Source organism: Pezoporus wallicus, unplaced genomic scaffold (genome assembly GCF_028554395.1).
Source record: "Pezoporus wallicus isolate ANWC-B61680 ecotype Strahan unplaced genomic scaffold, APGP_CSIRO_Pwel_v1 contig_4322, whole genome shotgun sequence".
NCBI classification, from domain to species: Eukaryota; Metazoa; Chordata; class Aves; order Psittaciformes; family Psittacidae; genus Pezoporus; species Pezoporus wallicus.
Genome location: NW_026637224.1, coordinates 2,482,346 through 2,508,172, shown reverse-complemented (window position 1 = coordinate 2,508,172; position 25,827 = coordinate 2,482,346). Strand labels below are relative to the sequence as shown.

At 39.0% G+C, this 25,827-nt stretch overlaps 1 protein-coding gene across 1 annotated transcript in view; it reads right to left on the bottom strand.

Moving 5' to 3' along the window:
- The window catches only part of ADGRV1 (adhesion G protein-coupled receptor V1), a 280,088-nt gene that overhangs the window by 155,721 nt on the left and 98,540 nt on the right, over positions 1-25,827 (bottom strand). The window contains exons 69-82 of the mRNA XM_057404316.1: positions 24,786-24,935; positions 23,495-23,968; positions 22,632-22,775; positions 21,202-21,373; positions 20,722-20,857; positions 18,615-19,459; positions 16,111-16,228; positions 15,164-15,335; positions 12,400-12,642; positions 5,385-5,792; positions 3,994-4,178; positions 2,575-2,824; positions 2,262-2,401; positions 586-746 (exon numbers count right to left, since the gene is read on the bottom strand). Of these exons, the coding sequence (XP_057260299.1) occupies positions 586-746; positions 2,262-2,401; positions 2,575-2,824; positions 3,994-4,178; positions 5,385-5,792; positions 12,400-12,642; positions 15,164-15,335; positions 16,111-16,228; positions 18,615-19,459; positions 20,722-20,857; positions 21,202-21,373; positions 22,632-22,775; positions 23,495-23,968; positions 24,786-24,935 (3,598 nt within the window). The remainder of the gene's footprint in view (positions 1-585; positions 747-2,261; positions 2,402-2,574; positions 2,825-3,993; positions 4,179-5,384; positions 5,793-12,399; positions 12,643-15,163; positions 15,336-16,110; positions 16,229-18,614; positions 19,460-20,721; positions 20,858-21,201; positions 21,374-22,631; positions 22,776-23,494; positions 23,969-24,785; positions 24,936-25,827) is intronic.

The following is a 25,827-nucleotide window of genomic DNA, read 5'->3' as shown; positions in this document are numbered from 1 at the left end:
ATGGCTTTGTCTGACATTTTGGGACTTCTGCAAATGCTGTTGTACCTGTCAATGGAGTCATGATTCTCACAGGTTAAAATCCCAGGCTTTTACAAAGACATTAGGTAGCAGTTAGGGAGCAGAGCCTAATGGAGCTCTACATGCATGACATGGAATCTATCTCCCTCTAGTTACCACTTCTGAATGTAAATTGCCAACTAAAATTGTCAAAAAACTTTCAGGGTAGGTAGAAAAGCACCTGAAAGATTTGACACCAAGGACAACTGTACTGCTGCTAGAGACACAGGTGAATTTGGGTCTTCTAGGATTCCTCTCCCAAATAAATAACAAATTTCTCTTTTGCATGGTTCAATAAAACATCACAAAGAAACGTACTTGCTGGATTCTTTTTTCCAAAAGTGGCAAAATCTGTCATTGTGCAAATACCAGACCAAATGGCAACTTTAATACCGTGAAGTTAGTTAACATTCCTCCAATAGTCCTCCAGATACAGAGATTGTCATCAGTTAATAAAATTGCTCAAAATCAATCAGCCTTACTTGTCCTCGGTCGTTATGAATGAGAAAACTCCTTAAACCAACTGACCTGAAATGCAGATGAATCCAGATGAGAAAAAAGCCTCGTTGTATGAAGACAAGTTATCTGTTTGGGCATAAACTGCATAAATGGACATGTGAGAACAAGAGCATTCCACGTAGTCTGACGAGTCATCCATCACTTTGCAGAACCCAGTATCAGACAGCCAGCTGCAAAACAAAAGATGAACAAAGCTGGAAATGGATTTGTGTAATTTATATGCTAAGTATGCTTGAAAGCTGTTGTATTTCTGAAATACTAAGTTTTCTAAACTGTAGCGTAGGTGTTTGTGTGATCTTCCAGGTGCAGATAGCTTGTTTTGTTGTTTTTTTTTTTTTTTTAATTTTCATGAGTAAAAATAATTGTAAATATATTATAATATTTTTTCCATACGAGAATTTTTGTGGCCATATTTTTAAAACTTCTGTAAGATTTACAGGTTTGCCTGGCTTTTCAAATAGTTTCTTTCTTAACTTGCACAATACATTATCCCATTATGGAGAACACTTCATTTTATATTGCTATTTGTTGTTTTGAAACTAAAAGTTTTGTCTTCTTTCAATATTGCTGAACTATTTTGAAAAAAGATACTACAGCTGACATCCTAAGCCACTTCTAGTGGAAGTCACATCTTTTCTGTGCTACAGCGTCTAAACAAAAGGAGAGAATACAGGTACATTCTGCTGCATGTCCTTTCTGTAGAGAAATAGTTTACATCGGTAACAGACTGATATAATCCAGCCAGTCTAATGAAATCATATCTAAACCAACTAAATCTCAGCATGACACAGAATATAATTCTCTCCAAATTCATTTACACTGTGTGAACAGGGAAGACAGCCTAATCAAATAATGGGGCATTGAAGAGTATACACAGAAAAAGTTTATTCCGTGGTTTGTAATGGTATGAGTAGCAACAAGAATGAAAAATGACCATCAGCTCACCATTTCTTCTAAAAACCAGAAGACATCAATTTAAGCTAGCAGGCGCAGATGGCTGTCAAAAAATAACAGCCCTGCAGAGCTCATTGCCAAAAGACATGATGAAATTCTGGATGGTGCAAGGCAAAACTGGACAAGTCTGTGACAGATAATCACTTTGGGGATGAAATACACAAAATCACATTCAGCAAATACAGTTAGAGAGTATAGTGTTAGGGGAATTACTATTTATACTTGTCCTGGTCTTATTTTTCCCTGGGAATTTACTTTTAGCCACTACTGGAGGCAGGATACTGGAGGTCTAGATAAGTCCCTAAGATGCCCCTTAACAAGTTTTTTTGGTTCACTTACACAGTGTCTTTCACAGACGCAAATAAAAGACTGGATATCAGCAAATTAGACACATTCTGAGTCAGTGACTTGAGGCAATACCAGAGAGGCAGGTTTAGTTCTCTACTTTTTAAGAGTGGACTGGAGTCATTAATATTAATGAAGTGATACAATTCTGAGATTTGTGGCCTGTTAGCATTGTCTAACACATCATTATAGAATCTACATGGTATTTTGCTGAAAAATGTCAGCAGTAGAAGACTGGGAAACTTCTGAGCTAGAATAACTACGCATTTTATTATATAGAAATTTTTATGTGCTGGTACGAAGGCCAGAAAAAGTAAGGAAAAAACACAGGCAAATACACAGATTCGTGGTAGAAAGTGGATAACTAAAACGGTTAATAAAATAACCTTTCAGCAGCTTGATTCCAGAGGAGACATAGAGACTTTTGTGGAACAATACGACTTCCTGTAGCATAAATCCGATAAATGACTTCATTGTTATCTTTTAAAGGCTGTGAACTCCGACCCTTCAAACTCATAGAAAAAACCTGAAACAACATGCACAACGTAAATACAAATTTAATATTAAAATGCAACAGTTAGTTGCATTTTAATCAGAAACAGAAAAATATTCACATTATTTTACATATATTTAAGATGTTTTGAGCAATATCTAAATTAAACTAATTTCCTGAAAAAATAAATTGCATTATCTTCAAACCTTGTTCTTCAGGGCAAGTTCTTTATCTCCAGTAATGAACCACTGCTGACTGCTGTATTCTGTGAACTGCACAGATTCACAGTTCTCTCGGTGGGGAGGTGATAATGAAACAGGGACGTCTAGTAAATGTTCAGGCACTTGAATAGAATCCCCGTCTTTTCCATCAAATCTGTGTCCATTGATTTGCTGAGGAAACCAGTTGTGAGCCATTATTGCAATGTACGGGCAGCTGTCAAGGATATTTTTACCTCTGTTGAATTGGAAAAGCAATACAGCTGGTTAAGTGGAAATGAGCTTCACTATTCTTCACAGAATAGCTCTAAAATGTGTTTGTAATTAATATTTAATTCCTCTATAATTTTTAGTCTTTAGGATACTTAATTGACAAACAGTTTCAGTTTCTGTGATATAGCCAGGGGCTAAATTATTATGTATTTCAGCTTCTCCATTTCCCTTCCCCTGGGTTTTGCTCACTATGATCTGTAAACAAAACCCTCCATGGTAAACTAGGTTATCATAAGATTCATCTTTATAACTTGATGTAGAGATTAATCTACAAGAATGAGACAATAAAAATAATATGATCTTGCTTTACCTCTTTTTCCTAACCAATGATGCAAAAGACCTTGGAATAAAGAATTTTAACTTTCAAGTTCTGGACACTGTTCAGGACAGTGTTGATATTTATGCCATTTACTGTCTTTTGGCTGAGATGGGATTCATACCCCCTGCAACTCAGGATGTGGCAAGAAAATTTGTATGTTCCAGCTGTGATAGAAATCTAAATTATGTTGATTTTCTGAGGGGGAAAAGGAAGTAATTTTTTTCCTAAATTCAACTACCAGTTGTTTAATAGATTCACAGAAGGAGAAATTCAGAAAGAATTCACCGCTTTAAACCATCTGACTCACAAAAGGGTGTAATGTATTTCTGCAGTCACTTATTTCCCCTGCCCATAAGCCTGACTACAGGGTATTATGCACTACCAAACACAAATACCAATTTGAAACTAAATGTGAAAAGTACACTTAGCATTTAAAAAATTGTGAATAATGTTCAAGTGAGCAAAACAAAACATGCAGAAATTACAAAATGCCAGGAGAAATGTTGGGTTAGTGGTTCTCCTCTAAGTCTTAGAACACAGCTCTCCATCATAGAATTACATAGTATTTTCTTAATAAGAGTAATGAATATTTTCCAGGCAGTATTTGAGCTAAAGCTAACTTAATATGTCCAGATTCCTACTCCCACAGCTACGCTGTATCTTTGTACCAGTTATTTGTGACACCAGCTAATAGCACCAGTATAGTACTGTCTGATTGTGACACATATAATGCATTTCCATGTAGGTGACAGATGACAGCCACCTGTATGTTGTCACATATTTCTAAAACATATTACGAATTCAAGTTTACTAACCTTTCCGCTGGTGATCCGCACATTGTCCCAGTCAACAGGGAAAAAGCAAACTTCTCAGTCACCCCAGCAAGCAGGCTGTATCCTCGTGTGTCCTCACGTTTTGGGCTAGCCAGAGCACAGAGTATCTCATAGAAAAGACTTCTACTTTTATCAGTGAGTAGCTGTTTTTCACCTATGTCTGTAACCTAATGAGAGGAGAAGAAATCAAGCAACACTTCATGTGCAGAAGTCTGCTCATGACATTTCCTCATGTCAAACAGTTTAGTGAGACCTTCAGTTTTATCCCAGTGTTCATTCTGTCAGTTCAGAATATCTTTTCCACCTTCTGATCATGGCTGCCAAGGCACGAGATGCAGCCTATGTCAGAACTACATAAAGATATGCTTACTAATAGGGATTTGGTTATTAAAGAAACCACGTGGCATTTTCATTCTTTCACAAATCAAGGATCGTTGAGTCCTGACAATTTTTGCCCTTATTTCCTGTATTCTGTGTCAAAATAGCAACACAGACAAAACACCATTCAAGAATATTGTTATACTGCTTTGTGTCTATGTATTTAAATGTTTTCCAGCTTCTGTGCATTATTCTGTAAGTGCAGAAGAGCCAGAAAGACATACCTAGTTCCAGAGTTTTGATGCAATGCTGAAGTGCTCAGCTACCCTGCCAACCCGAGTCCCAAAGCTACTGCAGGAAGAAAGGCAAACTGCATGCCTGATTAATAGAACAGCAGACTTCAGCTGGCCCTTGCAGGATTTGGTTGTGTGTTGACTGCAGTGAGCTGTGAAGATACAACCAAACCTTGGGCTCAGCATCTTGTGCCAGGGCTAAAACAAATACAGATGTGGCCTGAAAAATCAAGAAACCATAGTCATAGAATCAGAGACTCATAGAATGGTTTGGGTTGGAATACAGCTTAAAGCTCATCCAGTCAAAACCCCCTGCCAAGAGCAGGGACACCTTGCACTAAACCAGGTTGCTCCAAGCCCCATCCAGCCTGGCCTTGAACACTGCCGGGGATGGGGCAGCCCCAGCTTCTCTGGGCAACCTGTGCCAGGGCTTCAGCACCCTCATAGGGAAGAGCTTCTTCATAAAATCTAGTACGTAACTCTAGCTTCTGTCAGCGTAATGCCATTCCCCCTTGTCCTGTCCCTACAGGCCCTTGTCCATAGTCCCTCTCCAGTTTTCTTGTCTCCAGATTCCTCTCCTTTGATAGTGGGACTTCACAGTTTCTATTGTTACCTTTCTGTTCTGTGCCGCTGACTCACAGGTGAGGATGCTAACCTTGACCTTGTCACAGGACTGTGACACAGGCCAGTTAAAACTAAACACATAGTTTTATACTCTTTTTAAAGCCACTGGTCATTCGGGAAAGAGCAGGAGAGGTTTACCTTCTCTATGATGTGCATCACAGCAGTAAGCTGTTCTTCTGTAGTTTCTGTAGCCACTCTGACATTCAGATTCTGGAGGACTCTACGTAAAATGGTGTCATCAAGAGGCTGATGCAGTTGATCAATCAGCCCCCAGACTGGCAAGGAGTCAAAATCTGAGACAATTGTGATGTTAGCAATACCATACACATCATCCACTCTGGCACTGCCTGTGGGATTAGAAAGTACAACCTGGAAACGTTTAGGAAATGGGTTTAAAGATCCTGTCTTTGGGGTCAGTGTCACATCCAGAAACGCACTTTTTTGTCCAGGTTCAAAAGTCAATAAACCTTCAGATCTTGCAAAATCCTGCCCTGCCACAGCTGGAGATACGAATGTCCGACCAATAGATTCAGGTTTTTGTAGCTCCTTAAAACAAACCAAAAGAGGCTCAGGTAACATTGTGATAGATAAAATTGTTCAAAACCAGCTGCTGTAGAACACACATACTTTAAATGGGTAAAATTTAAATATGTAAAAAAGAAGTCCTCTTTCAAAATGCACTTAAGAATGATATCATAATTGCATTAAATGAAACTGCAATCTGTCACTTGTAGTCAGTGACAGCCTAGGAGAAGAATCATATATATTGGCAATAGTAAACAGGATCCCTCTTTTTCTTTTCCCAAACAAAAATCACAAAGCTTTTCTGGATGAACGGATGTATAAAAAATGTTAGCACATTCATAATGTAAATTAAGGAGGGGTTGATGTAGTTTTGTCTGCAGCATGAACTCCATCAGTTCAAGGTACAGACAGGCATCACAGACACATAAAAACTAAACAAAAGCAGAGCATAGGTTTTGGAAATCTGTGCCCAAACCAATATCAATTCACAATATTTTCAATCTCAGTGTAAATAATTAAAATGAGAACAATCCACTTTGGTCTAAAGGTTAAAAAAAAAAAAAAGCCACTATGGAATTCACATGCAAAGCAGAAAGACGAACTTATTTAGGAATGCTGAACAGCCTCATTTCCCTGTGATTTAGCACTATTTTTACCTTCCATGAGTTTTGCAGATATTGTTTCATTCTTCACATTCTTGTTCTTTTTTGTCAGTTTCCATAACCTTGATATTACATCTGGTAATGTAATAAACTTTTCTTAAGTGGAAACTAACATTCTGGGCTATTATTCAAATGCATGATTTTTTTAATTGTATCTATTCATTTAATAAGTGCAAGTATATACTTATTCTTAAGTAAAGCACTCCTACTGTAAAAAATTAGGATTTTTATTAGGGAAATACTATAATTTTGAAAACATTTAGCTTCAATTAGTAGAGTTTACTTATGGAATAAATCAGACATTTATGAGTTCACAGGAGAACTTGGTAAACCAATGCAGTGTGTGTCTGTTTAAAATTGCCCTAGCACATGATCACATCTTCTATGCCAGTTCCAGTGAGAAGTTTATCCCTTCCAATTTATAATCAAGAAACAGGAAAATAAGTGACAATAACAGAAGTAGTGACAAGAACAATGTTGAATAAACCTTCGTCGGAACGATCTAAACATCTGTTTCTAGTTAGCCTTCATGCTTCCTGTCTGCTGTGACCTCTTATTTTACATGTACCAATACTTTGGTACTTGGCCACTCACCCTTGAAACCTAAAACTGTCCAACTTTAGCCTAAATGTACACTGGACACTAGCAATTTCTTCTCCACTTAAATTATAATGAACTGTTAGCTGGAAACAATGTAAACATTTGTTACTATACAATCCAACTAAAACACTGGCAAGCTACTGTAGAATAAATGCATGGAAACACCATGCAAACCTGTGTAGTGAAAACAGGTATGTATGCAATATAACAATAGAATGCAAAACCGCATAAAATAAAGGGTCAGCACACTGGGCGCAACAACGCTTTGCTATAAAAAGCCTCCCCATAAATAATGCTTTTAGGTCTAATTGAATTCCTGAGCCGAGCAGCTCGAGAGAGGATGCCTTCAACACCTGAGCGGGGGAAGCTCAGCGTCCAGGAGCCTCAACTCAGAGCGGCGTGAGCCACAGAGGCAGCCTCAAGTCCTCCACAGGACCTGCCCAGGAGCCGGCAGCTCAGCTTAAGCGAGCAGGGACTCACACGGGGCGGAACCAGGAGGGGCGGCACCAGCCCTGACTGGTTAAAAACCTGCCCCAGGGAGCGCGGCGAGCAGAGCGGGTCGAGGCAGTTTGCGCAGGTAGGTAAGCAGGATGGTGAGCACTCGATGTACGACCAGGGCCTGGTCTGCGAGCTCTGCGCTGGCTGCCCCGGCGGTGTCCAGCGTAGGCACCCAGACAGAGCCGATGAGAGGGGACGCTGCAGTGCAGAGCTCAGGGTGTAGAGAGTGCCTGCACTGGTCTGGTGAGGGGAGGGTGCACAATGGGCAGGGCTGCACTCGGTGCTCCCTGGTGGAGGCCCTCCTGCAGCAGGTGGCTGAGCTGCGGGATGTCGTTAATAGACTGCGAGATGTCAGGGAAGCTGAGAAGAAGCAGGAATGCTTGCTCCACGCCCAAACTGTGCAGGGGCCTCAAGTGTACCCTGGAGTTCATGGAGAAAGATGGAGGCTGTTAACCCGGGAAGATGGGAAACAGAAACAAAAAATAACAAAAATATGAGGAAGAGGACAATGAAAAGCAAAGGGCTTCCTCCTAAATCTGTTGTCCCCACGCAGAACAGCTTTCCTGTCCTGCAGGGGGCTGATGACGAAACACACTCGCACCATGAGCAACCGGCTGATGCACTGCTAAAGAAGATCTCTACTGGTGCTGCCAGGAAAAAGCAGAGGGTCACAGTAGTAGGGGACTCTACTTTGAAAGGCACAGAGGCACTCATCTGTCGGCCTGACCCTGTCTCAAGGGAGGTGTGTTGCCTACCAGGGGCTCAGATCAGGGATGTTGCAGAGAGGCTGCCTGCTCTAGTAAGTCCCACTGACTATTACCCACTTCTAGTGATACACGTGGGTGCTAGTGATATAGATAGCAGTAGCCTGGAGAACAGCAAGAAGGACTACAGAGCCCTGGGAGAGCTTGTTAGGGGCTCTGGAGCTCAGATTGTCTTTTCGTCAGCTCTCCAGGATACAGGGGAGGACCCTAAAAAGGCTAGGTGGATTGGCTAGGTTAATAAATGGTTAGAACAGTGGTGCCATAGTCAGGGGCTTGGGTGTCTTGAACACGGGACCCAAGCTTGTAGGCCAGGTCTAGTGGGGGCTGGTGGAGCTGCTGATAAAGAAGGGAAAGCAGTTTTGGTAGGAGGCTTGCCAGACTGGTCAAGGAGGCTTTAAATTAGATGTGTTGGGAGGAGGGGGGCATTATTCCATCCCAACGCATCCAGTCAGTTACCAGCACCTATAATAAATGCTCAGCGCAATGTAAATATATTCCAGGTGCTCCAGCCAATGAGCAGGCTTCCTTTGGAGCTCAGCTCAGATGCCTCTATACAACCGCCCGTAGCATGGGGAGCAAACAAGAGGAATTAGAGATGTGTGCACGTCTACAGCGGTATGATATAACAGGCATCACAGAAACATGGTGGGATGGCTCCTATGACTGGAGTGTTAGAATGGAAGGTTACAGGCTCTTTAGAAAAGACAGGCCCGGCAGGCGGGGAGGGGGAGTTGCCCTTTATGTTAGGGATAGGCTGGAGAGTATGGAACTCTGTCTGGGGACAGGTGGGCAGTTAATAGAGAACTTGTGGGTCAGGGTTAAAAGGAGAACAGCTATGGGGCACATTACTGTGGGGATCTGTTACAGACCGCCTGATCAAGAGGACTCTGTGGATGAAGCAGTCTATAGACAGATAGGAAAAGCCTCACGCTCGCAGGCCCTTGTTCTTATGGGTGACTTCAACCACCCTGACATCTGTTGGAAGGACGGTATGGCCCGGCACAAGCAATCCAGGAGGTTCCCCGATTGCGTGGAAGACAACTTCCTTCTGCAAGTAATAGAGGAGCCAACAAGGAGAGGTGCCAAGCTTGACCTTATGCTCACCAACAGGGAACAGCTGGTTGGAAACAACGGTCCAGGGCAGCCTTGATTGCCGTGATCATGAGGTGGTCAAGTTCAAGAACCTCAGGACAGTGAGAAGAGAGTGCAGCAAGCTCACTGCCCTGGACTTCAAGAGAGCAGACTTTGGCCTCTTCAGGAAGCTGCTGAGTAAGGTTCCATGGGATATGGCCCTAGAGGGCAGGGGAGCCCAAGACTGTCAGTTGATATTTGAGGATCACCTGCTACAAGCTCAGGAGTGTTATGTCCCAACTAGAAGGAAGTATAGCAGGAGAGCCAGGAGACCTCCTGGGATGGATAAGGAGCTGCTGAGGAAAATTCAAATGAAAGAAGAGGCTTATAAAAAGTGGAAGCAAGGACAGGCAGCCTGGGAAGAGTACAGGGATGTTGTCCGAGAAGCTAGGGACCAGGTTAGGAAAGCTAAGGCCCAGTTAAAACTAAATCTAGCAAGGAATATGAAAAATAACACGAAGGGATTCTATGGGGACATTGCAAATAAAATACAGACTAGGGACAACATGAGCCCTCTCCAGAAGCTATCAGGAGAACTGGCTACACTGGATTTGGAGAAGGCTGAAGAACTTAATGACTTCTTTGCCTCCATCTCCACTGACAAATGCCCTAACCACAGTGCCCATGTCTTGGAAGGCAGATGCAGGGACTGTGAGAAAGAAGACCTTGGGCCCACTGTAGGGTAGGATCAGGTCTGAGACCATCTTAAGAATCTGAACGTGCACAAGTCCATGGGACCTGATGAAATCCATCCACAGGTCCTGAAGGAGCTGGCAAATGAAGTTGCTCAGCCACTGTCCATCATATTTGAAAAATCATGGCAGTCAGGTGAAGTTCCCAATGACTGGAAAAAGGGAAATACAACCCCCATTTTCAAGAAGGGGAAAATGGATGACCCAGGGAATTACAGACCAGTCAGTTTCATCTCTGTGCCTGGCAAAATCTTGGAGCAGATTCTCCTGAAAGGCATGCTAAGACACATGAAAAACAAGAATGTGCTTGGTGACAGCCAGCATGGCTTCACTCAGTGGAAATCCTGCCTGACCAATTTGGTGGCCTTCTGTGATGGGGCTGTGAAACATCCTTGTCTCTAAGTTGGAGAGACATCAATTTGAAAGGTGGACCACTCAGTGGATAAAGAACTGGCTGGATGGCCGCATGCAAAGAGTTGTGGTCAATGGCTCAATGTCCAACTGGAGACCAGTAACGAGTGGTGTCCCTCAGGGACTGGTGTCAGGACCGGTGTTGGGATCGGTCTTGTTCAACATCTTTGTCAGTGACATGGACAGTGGGATTGAGTGAGCCCTCAGCAAGTTTGCCAATGACACCAAGCTGTGTGGTTCGGTTGATCCGCTGGAGGGAAGGAATGCCATCCAGAGGGACCTTGACACGCTTGTGAGGTGGGCTGATGCCAACCTTATGAAGTTTAACCATGACAAGTGCAAGGTCCTACACCTGGGTCGGAGCAATCGCAGGCACAACTACAGGTTGGGCAGAGAAGAGATTCAGAGCAGCCCTGAGGAGAAGGACTTGGGGGTGTTGGTCGATGAGAAACTGAACATGAGGCAGCAGTGTGCACTTGCAGCCCAGAAAGCCAACCGTACCCTGGGCTGCATCAAAAGAAGCATGACCAGCAGGTCGAAAGAGGTGATCCTGCCCCTCTGCTCTGCTCTTGTGAGACCTCACTTGGAGTATTGTGTGCAGTTCTGGTGTCCTCAACATAAAAAGGACATGGAACTGTTGGAACAAGTCCAGAGAAGGGCCACGAGGATGATCAAGGGACTGGAGCTCCTCCCCTATGAAGATAGGCTGAAAATGTTGGGGCTGTTCAGCCTGGAGAAAGGGAAGGCTGTGTGGAGACCTCATAGCAACCTTCCAGTATTTGGAGAGGGCCTATAAGGATGCGGGTGAGGGACTCTTCATTAGGGACTGAAGTGACAGGACAAGGGGTAATGGGTAAAAACTTAAACAGGGGAAGTTTAAATTGGATATAAGGAAGAAGTTCCTTACTGTGAGCATGGTGAGGCACTGGAATGGGTTGTCCAAGAAAGTTGTGAATGCTCCATCCCTGGCGGTGTTCAGGGCCAGGCTGGACAGAGCCTTGAGTGACATGGTTTAGTTTGAGGTGTCCCTGCCCATGGCAGGGGGGTTGGAACTAGGTGATCTTAAGGTCCTTTCCAACCCTAACTATTCTATTATTCTATAAAATCACACATAGATCAATCTAAGCACTATTCCAGTGTGATAGCAAACTTGGAGGAATCCATCTTGCAGCCAGTGCCCAAGCCCTTGAGCCTGGATTCACAGCTGTAAGGAAGTGGAAGGAATCATGTTTTTGCAGCTGTGTTATTTCAGCTAAAGGAGAATCTTCATCATTGGTCAGTAATTATGAGGTACTTGTTTAGAGATAAAAAGTTTCAGCAGTTAGCATCTGGTGATACAGCTGTAAACATAACAGAATTGAATGGGGATGATAAAATTGACTCTACCACACTGCATTTTCAATCAATCAGTTTAGTACTTCAAGAAAATGGGCTAAAATTTGATGAAAGAGTCTTTGTTCTTAAGTGTGCTCTGAGCATTAATAAATTTGTGAGCAAACACAGACAGTGTGTTGATATACGAATCTTGCAGTCATACCCATCATGGTAAAAGTTAACTTCAGAGAAAGAAGCCTTAAAATAATTGGCATCTTAGAAGAACCTTACAACAAAGAAATGTATTTAATGCCTGACTGACCATGGCCTTTGAGACTCCTGGAAGGGTAGTTTCGATAAAATCTCTCTTGAGAATGCAGTGAGAACAAGGTCTTTTTACTAATGAAAATCCAAGGAAGCTAGACCATCTAGGCCCAGCAAATGTTTGACTATTTCCTGAAAAAAAAGCGCTAATTATAATAACATTTACTTTAGAGAACGAACAATGATTTAATGATACAAATAATAAGTTAAATAATAATAATAAAAGTCTTACCTGCATGCTGTAGCTAACCATTGTGGTTACTGATGTACTAGAATCTCTAAGCGCTTGCAGACTGATTAAAGTTGTCTTCCTATAAGCCACAGCAAAACGAGATCCCACAGCAAAATATATTAAACCATGAGGAGCATCACTTTCCAGAACTTTTACAAAAGCAAATCTGGCACTGCCGTTCAATGCGGCTCCTGTGCTCACAGCATACAGTTCAACAAAAAAATATGCTTCAAATTCAGGAACCTGTAAGTGAGGTGTAATGATTTTCATATCATTATAAGACCTACTAACTACTTTCAGCTTCAAAAAATGTATATATTGTTTTTTATGCACAATGGATTTATGCACAAGCCTGCTTCCTGAAATGTACAGTAAGTACAATAAATATATATCTTAAAATAATATTGCAATGGGCAACACTCTTCATGTACAATAATGAAATCTCAGGTTTTCACATGGAACTTAATTGCAGTAAAGTAGCTATTTATATACTACATGTATTGTGGCTTTAAGTCAGGCATAACACATAACAGTAAACTCTCAAATAGCTCCATATTCCAGTAGATGTACATCTTGTGAAGATTTTTCTCATTCGTTTTCTTTTTGCATTACAAAAAGGCATGTACGCATCTACTCACCCATGGAAAAACAGCACAGAAGTCTAAATGTGCAGTTTTGAAACTAATTGACTATTCAAGTACTGAACTCAAGTAAAGTTCTGAAAACTTTATGATTTTACATACAGCCTTAGTGTTTAAACACTAATATGTTTATGCATGTTTTTTCAAGCAAACCTCAGTAGACTTGAATGTGTAATTGAATTTATTGAAAATCATAAAGCTTAGAACTATGATCTGATGGTTTGGAAAACAAGGTATTGAATTCTAGTGTTCATAAGTAAAAGAATGAGCCTAGTCAATCCTGCATTCATAATGCTTGTTGGCTGAAAATATGGTAGCAGTATTAAATTACAACATGACATTCTACTTCATCCTTGATTTTGTACCTAAAATGCAAACATGTTTAGAAATAGTCTTGTGATTACTAAGATTCCAGAAATCATTGAAAATGTGTTATCTGTACCTATTACATGCAGACATGAAGCAGCAAACTTGCCAAAATTTATTTCTTCAAAAGACAGTAGCATTATAAAAAAAAAAAATTATCACTGAAGCCAACTTTTTTATTTTTTTTAATACAGGTCTTTGTTTTAGCTCTGGATTTTTGGAAATCTTGCTGTAATTCTAGGTAAGCAGGATTTAGCTCTTAGCTAATAAAGTCAGTACAGCTGACCAAGCAAAAACTTTCTAGGTAAAAGCTAGAATATACCATAAAACCATAAAATATTTATTGAATATTTATGACTTCATAATTTTATAGTGTATTTGCTACTGATTTATAAGCTATCTTATGAAAGAACTAGAAGAAAAATTAATAAATATTTGGTGTGTTATATAGCATACATTTTTAATTGAGTTGTTGTTAAGAAATTCTCTAAATGGAATTATCTTGACTAATTGATGACAGGAGCAAATTTACTTGAATGCCACAGGGAACTTAAGCCTTCCATTGGCACCTATTAGAGTGGCACATGCTTGTGCTTCATGTGACACAACTGAATGTCTCTGCAGCTGCTGCACTGCTGTCATTAAATAATGATTCCACTCCCTTGGACTAAATGCTTCGAAATCCCAGTTTAGCCAGAGAGGCAGCTGATGTCTCATCATCTATATATTTTATTCATAAACTCTGTAATGTAAAAATAACATTTGGAGATGAAGAGGGAAGATGGCCCTCTTACTGGATTCAGAGAATGCACCCTATTCTCTAGTTGGATATCACTATTTCCCACATCCTACATCTTGCATTATTTCTATAATGCAATCAGGATCTTGTCCTTTTCTATTCCCCAGACTTCACCTTTGCCGCTAGCCTGTGGCTGTTAAGATAATTTCTTGGAAAGTTTCAGTCTCTCCACTCTGAAAGAATGGCAAGCGTTAATCCTTCCTTTCTTAAGGGACTGCCCTAACCACTGGGTGTTCACACAAAAATATTTTTTTTCCTTCTCTTTTCAGTAAAAATGACTGAATGCTGTGCTTTATGTTAATTCAATGATGTCTGCATTTCTGAGTGCCATCTGGGCCTCTCAAGACTTTAGGCTTAGGCATACCTGACTGACAAATGTCAGACAGCTTTAGTGGATGGCGGCTGCTAAATCGAACTTCACTGCTCACAAGCTGGATGTGCATGGTGACAGATTTTTATGCAGCTTTATGATTGAGTACAGTTTTCACAGATCACTGTGCTAGATTTAGGCATGTAAAATCATGCACAAGTTGCAATAAAAGATTTTTGTTGAATGAGATGTTATACTTAGAGGATGTGTTTTCCATAAGTCAAACTAAGAAGTATTTTCATAGATGAAAGATTTTCTGAGTGAAGGGTGAGAGTCCAGTACTTGAATATGTAACTCGCTAACTCCTTTTTTAACTCCTTTTTTCTTTCACTATTCTATAAAACTCTTGAGATCTGCAGTTTACTCTTTGAACTAAACACTCATCTCCTTCCAAATTTTTTACCTGTCATAATAATGGTAGTACAAGCCTGTAAATAAACATGTTTGCAGAAGAAAATGTGTTTGCAGACATCAGGTTACCATCTTCAGACTGCACACCAGCTCCTCTGAATCAGAGGAGATTTTTCACCTTGATAAATTGCAGTTCAGCCTCATAGTACTGTACGTAAATGAGCAATTGTTACTTACATTATCAGGTTTTATTTGAATGGAGATGTTGCACATTGTTTGTCCTGCCATGCAGGTAGTGGCTCCCAGCACAGATACAAGCTCGTTCTCCAAGTTCATTCCATCCTTCAGAAGGACAACAGCTGATTTATTAAATGTCACACGCCAAAAGATCTTCACATCTTCAAAAGCTCTATAAGCAAATCAAAAGAGTATACATGTACTGAAGAAGGAAACATAAACCACAGAGGTAACACACGTTATTATTCAGAACTTATCACTAGGGAACAAACTGCTTTAAGATGAAAATGTCTCTCTTTTTATTTAAATTCCTTCCTCTAAAATGTTTCAACTGCCAGAAAGTAACAGAGGAAGAAAATATAGCAATTACAGGCACCCAGATCCTTCTCAATTTTTGTTCCAGAAAAACTAAATTAGCTGAATAAAAGACACTGGTGTAACCATGTGCCTAGAAAGACAGGAAGAATTTGTCTTTCCTAAAGCTTCAGGAACTTAGAGTATTTGAGCATATCTGTTTAAAGAACATAAATACGCAACATACATATGTTAATTAGAAAAAAACATAGGATCTGTGTGAGTGAAAACCTAAGTATAGTACTGACTTTTAATTGCTCATTTTAGCATTCATACCTACTTCTATTACAGAGGGATATGAGAATCTGACGCCTTTAGCAATGCAAATACTTTATCATAAGCAAAGTCTTCACATTTGCTGTCTCATGGTGTAAATTGGAAAATATTTGGGTTTTTTTCCATTTTTGTTTTATACCAGTAAGTGACAGACCTAATCACATTCACAACTTAAAAAGCCTATTTGCCAAATTCTGGGAAGTTATTAAAGGAGGTGAAAGGCAAAGAATTTTTATAAAATCTTATCATAACTTCTTCCACTAACAGCAGCATATTACAGAGTGTGGAAGAGCACTTGAATCAGCTTTTGCCTGTACCTGTTTGGTTGCCTTGTGACAATCAGCAGCACCTCTCTGTTTTCTGAGTCTTCATCAAGTACAAGACCACTTTGTACCTCTGGCATGAATCCCAAAATGCCATTCTGGAGATCACTTCCTATATAGGAAACAGACCATGAAGGTAGTTAGCAAGAAAGTTAAGTGGAGACTAAATTATGATTTTAAAATGGATAACTGCAAAAAAAAAAAAAAACCCAAACAAAGCAGCCAAGTATCAAAAGCATGCTGCAAAGTACCACTTGGGAATGCCTCAAGCACATTTTTTTAATATTTTTATTCTTAATTTACAGTTCATATTTATCTAAAACTCCAAATGTTGTCATTTCTAAATTTTATTCTAACCAGTAGAATAAGTGTTATTAAAAGTAAATTCTTTATGAGAGTGCTGGCACGATATATGCACATAACCTTGTATTTTTGGAAGCATTTAGGAAACTGACTGAATTCTTTATCCCTTGATTTCAAGAGACTAGGTGTTACAGTGGTCCAGAAAAGTGTCAGAAGTCTTGCTTGTAATGCCCTAATGAGATGCAACTTCAGCCATATTATTTTACATTTGCTCTATTATGCTTAGTACAAGGGAGAATGGCATTAATGACAGAGGGTAGATTTACATATCAGATCATAGCAAGAAGTTCTCCCCTGCAATAGTGGTGAGGCGCTGGCACAGGTTGCCCAGAGAAGCTGTAGCTGCCCCATCCCTGGCAGGTTGGACAGGGCTTGGAGCAACCTGGTCTAGTGGAAGGTGGGGGTGGAACTGAATGAGCTTTAAGGTCTCTTCCAACCCAAACCAGGCTGTGATTCTATGATAACCCTTAAAACATATCCTTTCTAAACAAGAATGGGCCTCAGCATGCCCCTAGATGGACAGCATTGACATAACAGGTTATGGGGTAAAGATGGGCTTTCAAGGATATGACCTCAGCTTTCCTATTGATCCCACCCCTAATTTATTTTCCCAGATTGTTACATCAGCTTTTCTCGTGCATCTTTAATTCAGTGTGTGAAACTAGGGAGCTGCAAAATACTTCACTGTCCTCATGGGAATGTGAATAACTTCAGCAAAACAGCAGTAGAAATAAAAAAAAAACAGGGTTAATGAGGAGAAACTAATGTCTGCACAGTGTTCCATTAAATCTTGTTTGTAGAGGATTTCTCCTTACAGATAGTGATGGCTTTACTCTGCAATTGAAAAGGCAATCTACATCTGACCCAATGGTTATTAAATGTCAATATATACACTGAAGATTAACAGAAACTGCATGTTTGCTTATATGGATGCACAAATATTCAGCCTATGGTATCTTTCTCTCTATGCAGTTAAATGCAGACACATGCTTTGACCTTTGTGCTTAATGTAAGTTGTCTCCCAGTCTTACTTTATGTGCTCATTGTGCTCAGGGTTTAAATCTAGAGGATGTTAATACACTTCTATGGGATTCAATGCAAGTTCAAATTCCAACCTGTACCCATTCACGTACTTCTTTGGTTAACTTGCACGTACAGGACACTGATTACTTGCATGGTGAATTCTAGAGATGGTGCACGTGAAGGGAACTTGTTTTATACAGTTTGGTTTTGCACACAGTCTTGGTTGCTGCATACACTCATCCAGCAGCACGGTTTCATCTTGGTTGTCAATACCTACCTTGTTTTGTTAAAATTACCTAAATACACAAAACATCAGTAAATGTTGGACCTTACATGTGACTTTCTTGATTAGCCTGAACTGTTCCAATTTCCAACTTGTTTCTAAAACTTGAGCTATATTGTGGTTAAACTTGGTTTATATTCAGTTGATAAGTCTGATGGATATCTAAAAGATAAGTGAAGCTGGAGGTCGGACATCACTTTCTCTCAGTAGCATGCAGTGACTGAAAGAAAAATTCTCACCTGAGTCTATGGTCCATTCCTGCCCTCCATCCTTAGAATCAGAGGACTACACTGCATATATGAACTGCATAGTATCAAAGAACAAAACCAGAAACTGCTTCTTATACTTCATACAAACCCCATACAACATAAAAGTGAAAAGCTCATGGAATCATTAGAGTTGGAAGGGACCTCTGGATATCTTCTGGTCCAACCTCAATGGCAAAGAAATGGCAAAGAAAACACACACACAAACAAAAAAACAACAAAAAAAGAAACAAACAAACAAAAAAAAGAACTGCAAGGCTTACATCTATAAGAAAAAACACTCAATTTTAGCCTTTGCCTTCCTGAAGTAAAGCAGGACTAGAACAGAGATAAGCAGCATCTATAAATACATGTTGAGCTACATTGCTAAGGGATCCAATGGGCTTCGTACATTAGATGCTTCCTCCCTCTGATCTGGAACTCAAGATTTGGAAATAGAAAACCCTGCTTATCATCAAATAGAATCCCAGTCTTTACATGAAAATTGGTATTAGAACATACAGTTATTTACTGTTATTTAACTCAGCTGTACTTACTGCTTTTCTGGGGGAAGAAAATATTACCTGCAATAATCACTGTTGCAAAAGCAGCAAATCCATATTCATCCTTTCCTTCCACAATCTGAGCTCCACATTCAGGATCTGAGAGGAAAACATAAAACAATTCCTGTCCTTCAGGCTCATCATCATCAAAAATTTTAATGGACACATTGCTTTCTCTTTCTCCATCCAGCAAAGTCAAAGAGACTGACTGTTCTTCAAAATCTTCTCCTTCCATTGCCCAGGTGAAGTTTGATTTCCAAGCATTTTCAAAAGGATATGAATCTATTCCACTCTGTGCACTAACTCCCCCAAAGGTTTTAACAGTTACTTCAATATCACCAGTAAACCCCTTGGTCCTTCTGATATGAAGTACCACTGTGTTGGGGCTACTGTTGTTTGCATCTTCTTCAACATAAGTAAACTCTGGCCCCAAACTTAGTATTCCATGAAGAATATCATTAGCCAGGATATTAATTGTTGCAACACTGAAAGCTGGATTCAAACGTGGACTCCAGTCAGGATTAACAGGTGGAACATCCAAAATTTCCACAGCAGTCAAATTTACAAAAAAAAATTCCTCCATTTCAGAGACAGTGTCATCTATTACTGATACTTCTATCACAGCAGTTTTCTGAAAGTGTAAAATCATAAGCTCTCCATTGTAGATGGGTATAAAGTCCTCTAGTGGTTTGGCACTTCCTGGAACAGTCTGATATGTCAATTTAGTGAGATTACTTTGAAAACCAAACAGTCTTTGGACATGTAGTGTGACTGTCTGAACATCTTCTTCAACTGAAATAGATCTTGAGTTAGGAGCAAACTGGAATATCCCCATTGGCTCAATTTCAGCTATAGTAAATCCAGATCTGAAACAGAAAAGATATCAAAGCTGAGAAAGGAAAGGAAAAGTTTGAAAAGTAAAACACCCAAGCAGAATCATTTCCAGTGAACAGTCAGTGATGGCTGTAACAAACGTGTAATAGTAGAGGGAAGCAACAGCAAAAATGAAAAGCAAGATCCAAAGAGGTTTCATTTTTGCCGTGATTGGATCAAATATTTGTCCACAAGCTTGATGCATCCTAAGTGAGCACAGGATACAGAATAAAGGATAAATAAAATAAGGTCTTCCTGAGACAATGGACAGGCAAAGGAAAGTATGATGTCTTTCTATTGGGGACACAATGCAGAGAGACACAATAAATACAGCCACTCTGAGCAATACCAGTTTTAACCACTGAATAAGCTTCCTGTACCAAGGGAAAACTCTGTGGAGCAGACAGATGCTAGCAGATCTTCAGCTTTAGCTAGGAAGCTAGAGAAGGAAGGGAAGTTATTTTAAGACTTACAGTGGGGCTTTGAAATACTAACTGCCCCCCATATCACTCAAGTAATTTTTACCAGATCTGAGCCCTATTATCAGTATCAATTTAAGCTCTACTTTGTTCATATTAAACATATTTCCTTCTTACCAAAATAAGCATAGAGACTAAGACTCTCTGCTAAACCCTGGGTCTTACACTTGTCTATAGAACTGACCCATTATTCAGTGCTAGCAACTACCAAATAGCATTGCAATTACAGTGAGCGATTTTTGTTAACAAACTAGAATCCTTCAACCACTTCAAAATAGAGCCTTCAAAATAATGGTCAGCTTTACCTCCTGTGCTACCTTTTTAAGAATAAAAGGGATGTTTATACAAATCAGGTATTTTCAGAGCATTTCTTGTTTCATTTTATTTATTTTATATAATGTTTATTATCTAAGACCTTCTAAAAATGGATTTTTAGGGACACTAATGAAGACTGTTAGAGTTGCTCTTATTCTTCAACTTACTGGCTAAAACTGTTGATCTTGGTTCTTAAGTGTCTCCATAATCCTAGACACATTCTAGGCACCTTCAATCCTAGTGATATGGAATAGACTGGAATTGGAGAAAAGCCTCTGTTCTGATTAGGTCAGATCTGCAGCACTGACACTATTTCAACCTGAGAGAAGACATACAAATTGATCAAAGAAGTCACAACTTCCTACTGACCTATTATTTAATAGGGATTTGTATGAGGTGTATGCCTGTACCCAGGTTGCAATTCTTGCAGCATCTGTTCAATGCAAAAGTAATATCCTTACCTGAGGCAAGCCCCACCAGACACATTGGTGTGTACTGCTGTTAAAGTGATGGCAAATGACTCATGTTTATTTACATTTGAAATAGCTTGAAATGAAATTACTTTACTTTGTTCACCAGAGGAAAATATAACAGTACCTGAAGGAAAAGAGTGAGAGAGCACAAGTCAAAATCACTAAATAGGAATTGTCTTTAGGTAGGTACTTGAGTCATAATTCCACTCCATTTAGGAAAAAATCCACATTGATAAAGCTGTCCATCAGCTGCCCACAGCATTGTGCCTGCCTCCAAGATATGTCTCAATGAAGCTTAGTTCCTTTTTTACTCATAAACATCCCTCACAAATAAAAATTAAACCATAAAATTTCATTCTAGTAACTTTTCATTAATAGAGGAAGCATGTAGAGGTACAAATAACTAAAAGGTGAAATCATCACTTACGCAACTTTTATAGGTGTTTCCTCCCTAAAACAAGTACTTACCAAATGGAGGAGTAATATTGCCTGGCTGAGCAAAGTCAGTGATTAGGTCTGGTGGGTATCCTGAAATCCAGCTAACTGTTACAGAGCCATAAACTCCTTTTCTGGCTATGACAGCCTGTCCTGTCCCTGCTACAATGTCTCCAAGTCGTAAAATCACAGATTCAAATCCAACCTGTGGAAACACAGTAGATTTTGTTATAGAATATGAAATAAAAATAAGCAATAACATAAGTGAAAGCATACTATATCTTGCAAAAGAGGTATTTTAAACAATAATTATGCATGCATATAGATGTATGTATATAGATGTATTGATATGTGTATATATGGATATGTGTATGTGTGTATATACATATATATGTGTGTGTGTGTGTATGTATACACACATGCTTCCTTTACAACTATTCAACAATACTTCTAAATCTTTAGATTTCTGAGAATTACATCTCATGGAAAAGGAGCCAGTATGACTTACATTTCAGCACTGAAAACACTGGGTATAGCATTCTGTGTCTGTTGTTTAAAAGAAAAACAAACCACCTGCCCTTAATGCTCCCAGGCAATAGCTGTATCATTGTACAGAAATACAAACATAGGTCTAAAATAAATTATTAATTATGTATCCAGTAAAAACCAAGTTGTTGCCACACAACATTGTTCACAAATTATTCTTACTTGATCTACTTTTTGAGTAGCAAATGGGCCTTAAAGGATAATTTGTACATTCTAAAAGCAATGATAAATGTATATATGGTAGTAAACAATGTTTACAGAAGAACTATTTAAGTTCAATTACAAATTAAAAGAACAATGCTTCAAGACAATTAAAAGCATTAAAAATTATTTTATTAGAGCTGTTCACTAGGAGAGAAAAACTCAGCATGCTATGGCCTTTGCTTGACATACAAAATGGGAACTGTAGCACACAGAACAGAAAATTCTGTTTTCTCACTCTTATGCAAAGCAGACAAATGGAGAGTTTTCTGCTCAGGGATTAGCCAAATATATTGTCAACTGCATTAAAACCAGCATGACCTACATCTCATTTTGCACACATTACTGCATACATGTTGCTACCTACTTAGAGGCTGCTGTACTTAAAGAAGTAATGTTGTCCAGAATTAGTCCTTTTAAGCCTGAGAACTTCCATTTCACATAAACAAAAATACAAATTCACCATAGTATTTACACTATTTTCATTTTATAGATGAAGAGACATTTTCAAACTATATTAACACATTTCTGTAAAAATTGTGTCAAAAGAAAATATACAGTACAAATAATAACTGGAAAATTCTTGTCAGTCATTAAATCGGTTACAAAACTGAAAACTTTGAGAAGCCAATTGAATCCTCATGGCATCTACCTTTTGTAACGGAGCATACCATCCTTGTATCGTAGAAACGTTACACTGCAGCCAGTCTACTGACCTGTGAATTGGCAGCTTCCGCAGGAACAAGCAGGATAGTTGACTTTGCTTTTCCTAGTATTTTAGGCACATCCTTGGCACTTCCCCTAACCAGGCTTACATTAGTCAGTTCCAGAGTAAAATTCAAGCCCAGTAGAATAAATGCCTTTTGAGAGAGAGAATTTAAGCAAGGTAGAAATTTAATTCCACTAAAAAACATCATATCCACCAGTTGAATGAATTAAGTATCAGAACAATCTGCAGGTTTTATTCCAGTAGCATAAAAAAAGCAGTGTTTTCAAGGCAAGTGTTTTGTTGATTATGTGTCTCAAAAGAAATACAGCTAAAACATCGATACTGTGAATGTGATTTGCCAGCATTTTTTGGAATGTGAGTTTGTAGACCAACTACTGCCATTTTAATAAACTGTATCTAACACAGTATCCTCAGCTTTATTTAATACTTAGGATTATAAAGACATAAAATGATTGGAAAAGGATGTAAGACACTAATATTAATAGCAACAACCAACCAAGGAACACAGAAAACTGCAGGTAAATTTACCTGCTGCTTCATGACTCAGCAGTGACAGATCACTATTTACAACCCAAAAGGGAAATTTGAGGAAATAGTTGCATACATATACTAATAAAATATTGAACTGATAGTAACACAGAGCAATGATGGAAGGAAAGACTGAATATATGAACAGCTGCATAGCAGTGACTTTACAATTATTATCTGAAAATGTAGTATTTGAACACAGTCCTAATCCATAATGGTGGCTACCATTGAGAGTTTAGTATCTTTTTCCACTACGTTGGTATTGTGATAGACACAAATGGAAACAATAGATATCATAGGAGCTAAAAGGATAATACCGACCTGGTTACTTATTGGCACTCTTTTCACTCCAAACCTGGCACCATCTTTTACTGTGAGGTATCCCTCCTCATTCTCAGGTTCAATTAGCACTTCTTCATGATGAGACATGATATGGTATTCAACTCTCACTTCTCCAAATGCTCCAGCATGCCGAGTTACATTGATATGAACATACCGATCCAGGTTTCTCTCTACAAATACTGACTGATCATCAGAGTACAGGGCAAACACTCCATGAGGATCATCATTTGCAAACACATTGATCTTTGAAATTCTTTTCTCTTGGTCTAAATCTGCTCCACCTTCTACTGAAATCAGCTGCACCACATAGTTTTCATCCAGTTCTGGAACATCATCAGGTAACAGGTAAATAATTATCTCAGCTGTACTCTGCTGGTCAGCAATGACAACAGAGTCCGCTGTTGTAAGGAAGTCACCTGTGATGTCAGATTCACTATGTATTTCCCAGTAAACCTGAAATGAGTTTAGAAAATGTACAAAACGTAAGCAAAATTACACATAGAGTCAGAAACTTTCATATTTAGGATTCAGTACAGATAGGATATGGAACAGACTAGTTTTAAGAGGGTAAAATAAATATTGGTTTAGGTTGGCACAGAAAGAACACAGACAGTCTTACAAAAATGTGTGTTGTTCCTTTAACAGTACTATGAATTTAAAGATGTTCTTTGTATATCTTGAGAATATTTATGTAAAACTATATTGAAACTCAGAATTTTTAAAAATTAATCATTTTTTTACATCAACATATTCTTTGTGTTTTCAAGATTCCTCACATAAAAAAGAAGAGTGAAAACTCATTAAACAAAGCAGATGCTTCTATTAATGGATTTTTTTTTAAATCAAACAAGTACTTGTTAAAATGCTTATTTCTAAACAACATCAAGTAAAAAACGAGAGTGATGGTTCAAAAATCTGTTTCTTAACTTTAAATATGGCAGGAAAAATAAATTGTGATGATCTCCAAGAAAGCTCACTATGAATGGATGGTCTTTTCTGTTCTCCCATCAAAGCACAGGGTAAAGTGAGAAAGAAGCGCTGCAGTACTGGTTTTCTTTTTTTTTCTAACCTGATTAGGGGAGACTGAATTTGACTCTCAAAACTACAAGTACTAGGGCTGAGCCCTTCCTAAATTCAGTCTAACAGGCAAGATGTTGAAAAAGAATTTGAGAAACAAGCAATCGAAAGACACAGAATAAGATATTTCTCCATACATTGATACTGAGGATGATTTCATATTACACTGTTTATTAGGAAAGAGTAAGAATACCGTTATGTTTCCCAGAGTGCCCTGAATTCGTCTGATAAACAGTGTGATGCTTTGTGGCCCTTCCACTGCTGAGGGTTCTGTATAGTTTTTCTCAGTTAAGGATTCAGGAGCAAACTGTACAATTCCATTAGGATCCCCAAACTTCTGTATCTGTAAAAAAGTAAACAATGTATCAGAAATGTATAGTGACTTGTACTCTCATTCGAAACAGCAACACATAAAGAAGATTAAGAAGGATCTAAATTGGAATCAAAATGATATTAAGAGACAGCAAAGGAAGTATGAATTTCCCCTTCTCAGTTCTGTCTCCCTGTCTGAGGAAGAAAGGACAGTTTTATTTCAAATGCTGTATATCATTGTGTGTGAATCACTAGCTGCAACAAGAATTTCTGGTCAACTGACTTAAAATGGAGTTGTAACACCAGTGCCTACTGAGAAGCTAATTCATTGGCATGCAGTGTGAAACATTCCAGCCCAGGGAAAAAAACTGGTTCTCTGTAGGAAAAATTAGGAGCCTGCAGATATAGGAACTAATCCCATCAATGCTTTACAGACCAGGAAAAAAAAAATCCAATTTTTAGGAAAGATTTTTTTTTTTTTTTTTTTTTGCTAGCTTCTTATATCAGCCTTTTAAATATTTCCTTAGTTGCAGTATCCTTAGAGCAATAATTTGGCTTTGACAACTCCCTTTGCCTTCTCCCACAGATTTCTGCATTTCTCTTGCTTTGTGATAGTCAGATTCTCTCATCTATTTAGGAGAGCTGGAGGGGAAGAAGAGGTCAAGAAGGGATGAACGGTGAACTGACATGTAGAAAAGAGGACCCAATCCATGCTGTCTACAAACAGAACCACAGAATTCTGGAAATAAGAGGGCCAAAACAGGGCTTATATACAATTTTTTCTGAAAATTCTATTTTCTTTTTTGAAGAATTGAAGCTGTAACAAGTAGTACTATGACAAAAAGCCAAATGACAAGCTGTGCAATCATTATGATTAATTTTTACAAGCTTTAAGCTTGTAGTGTCAACAGAGTGTCAACAGA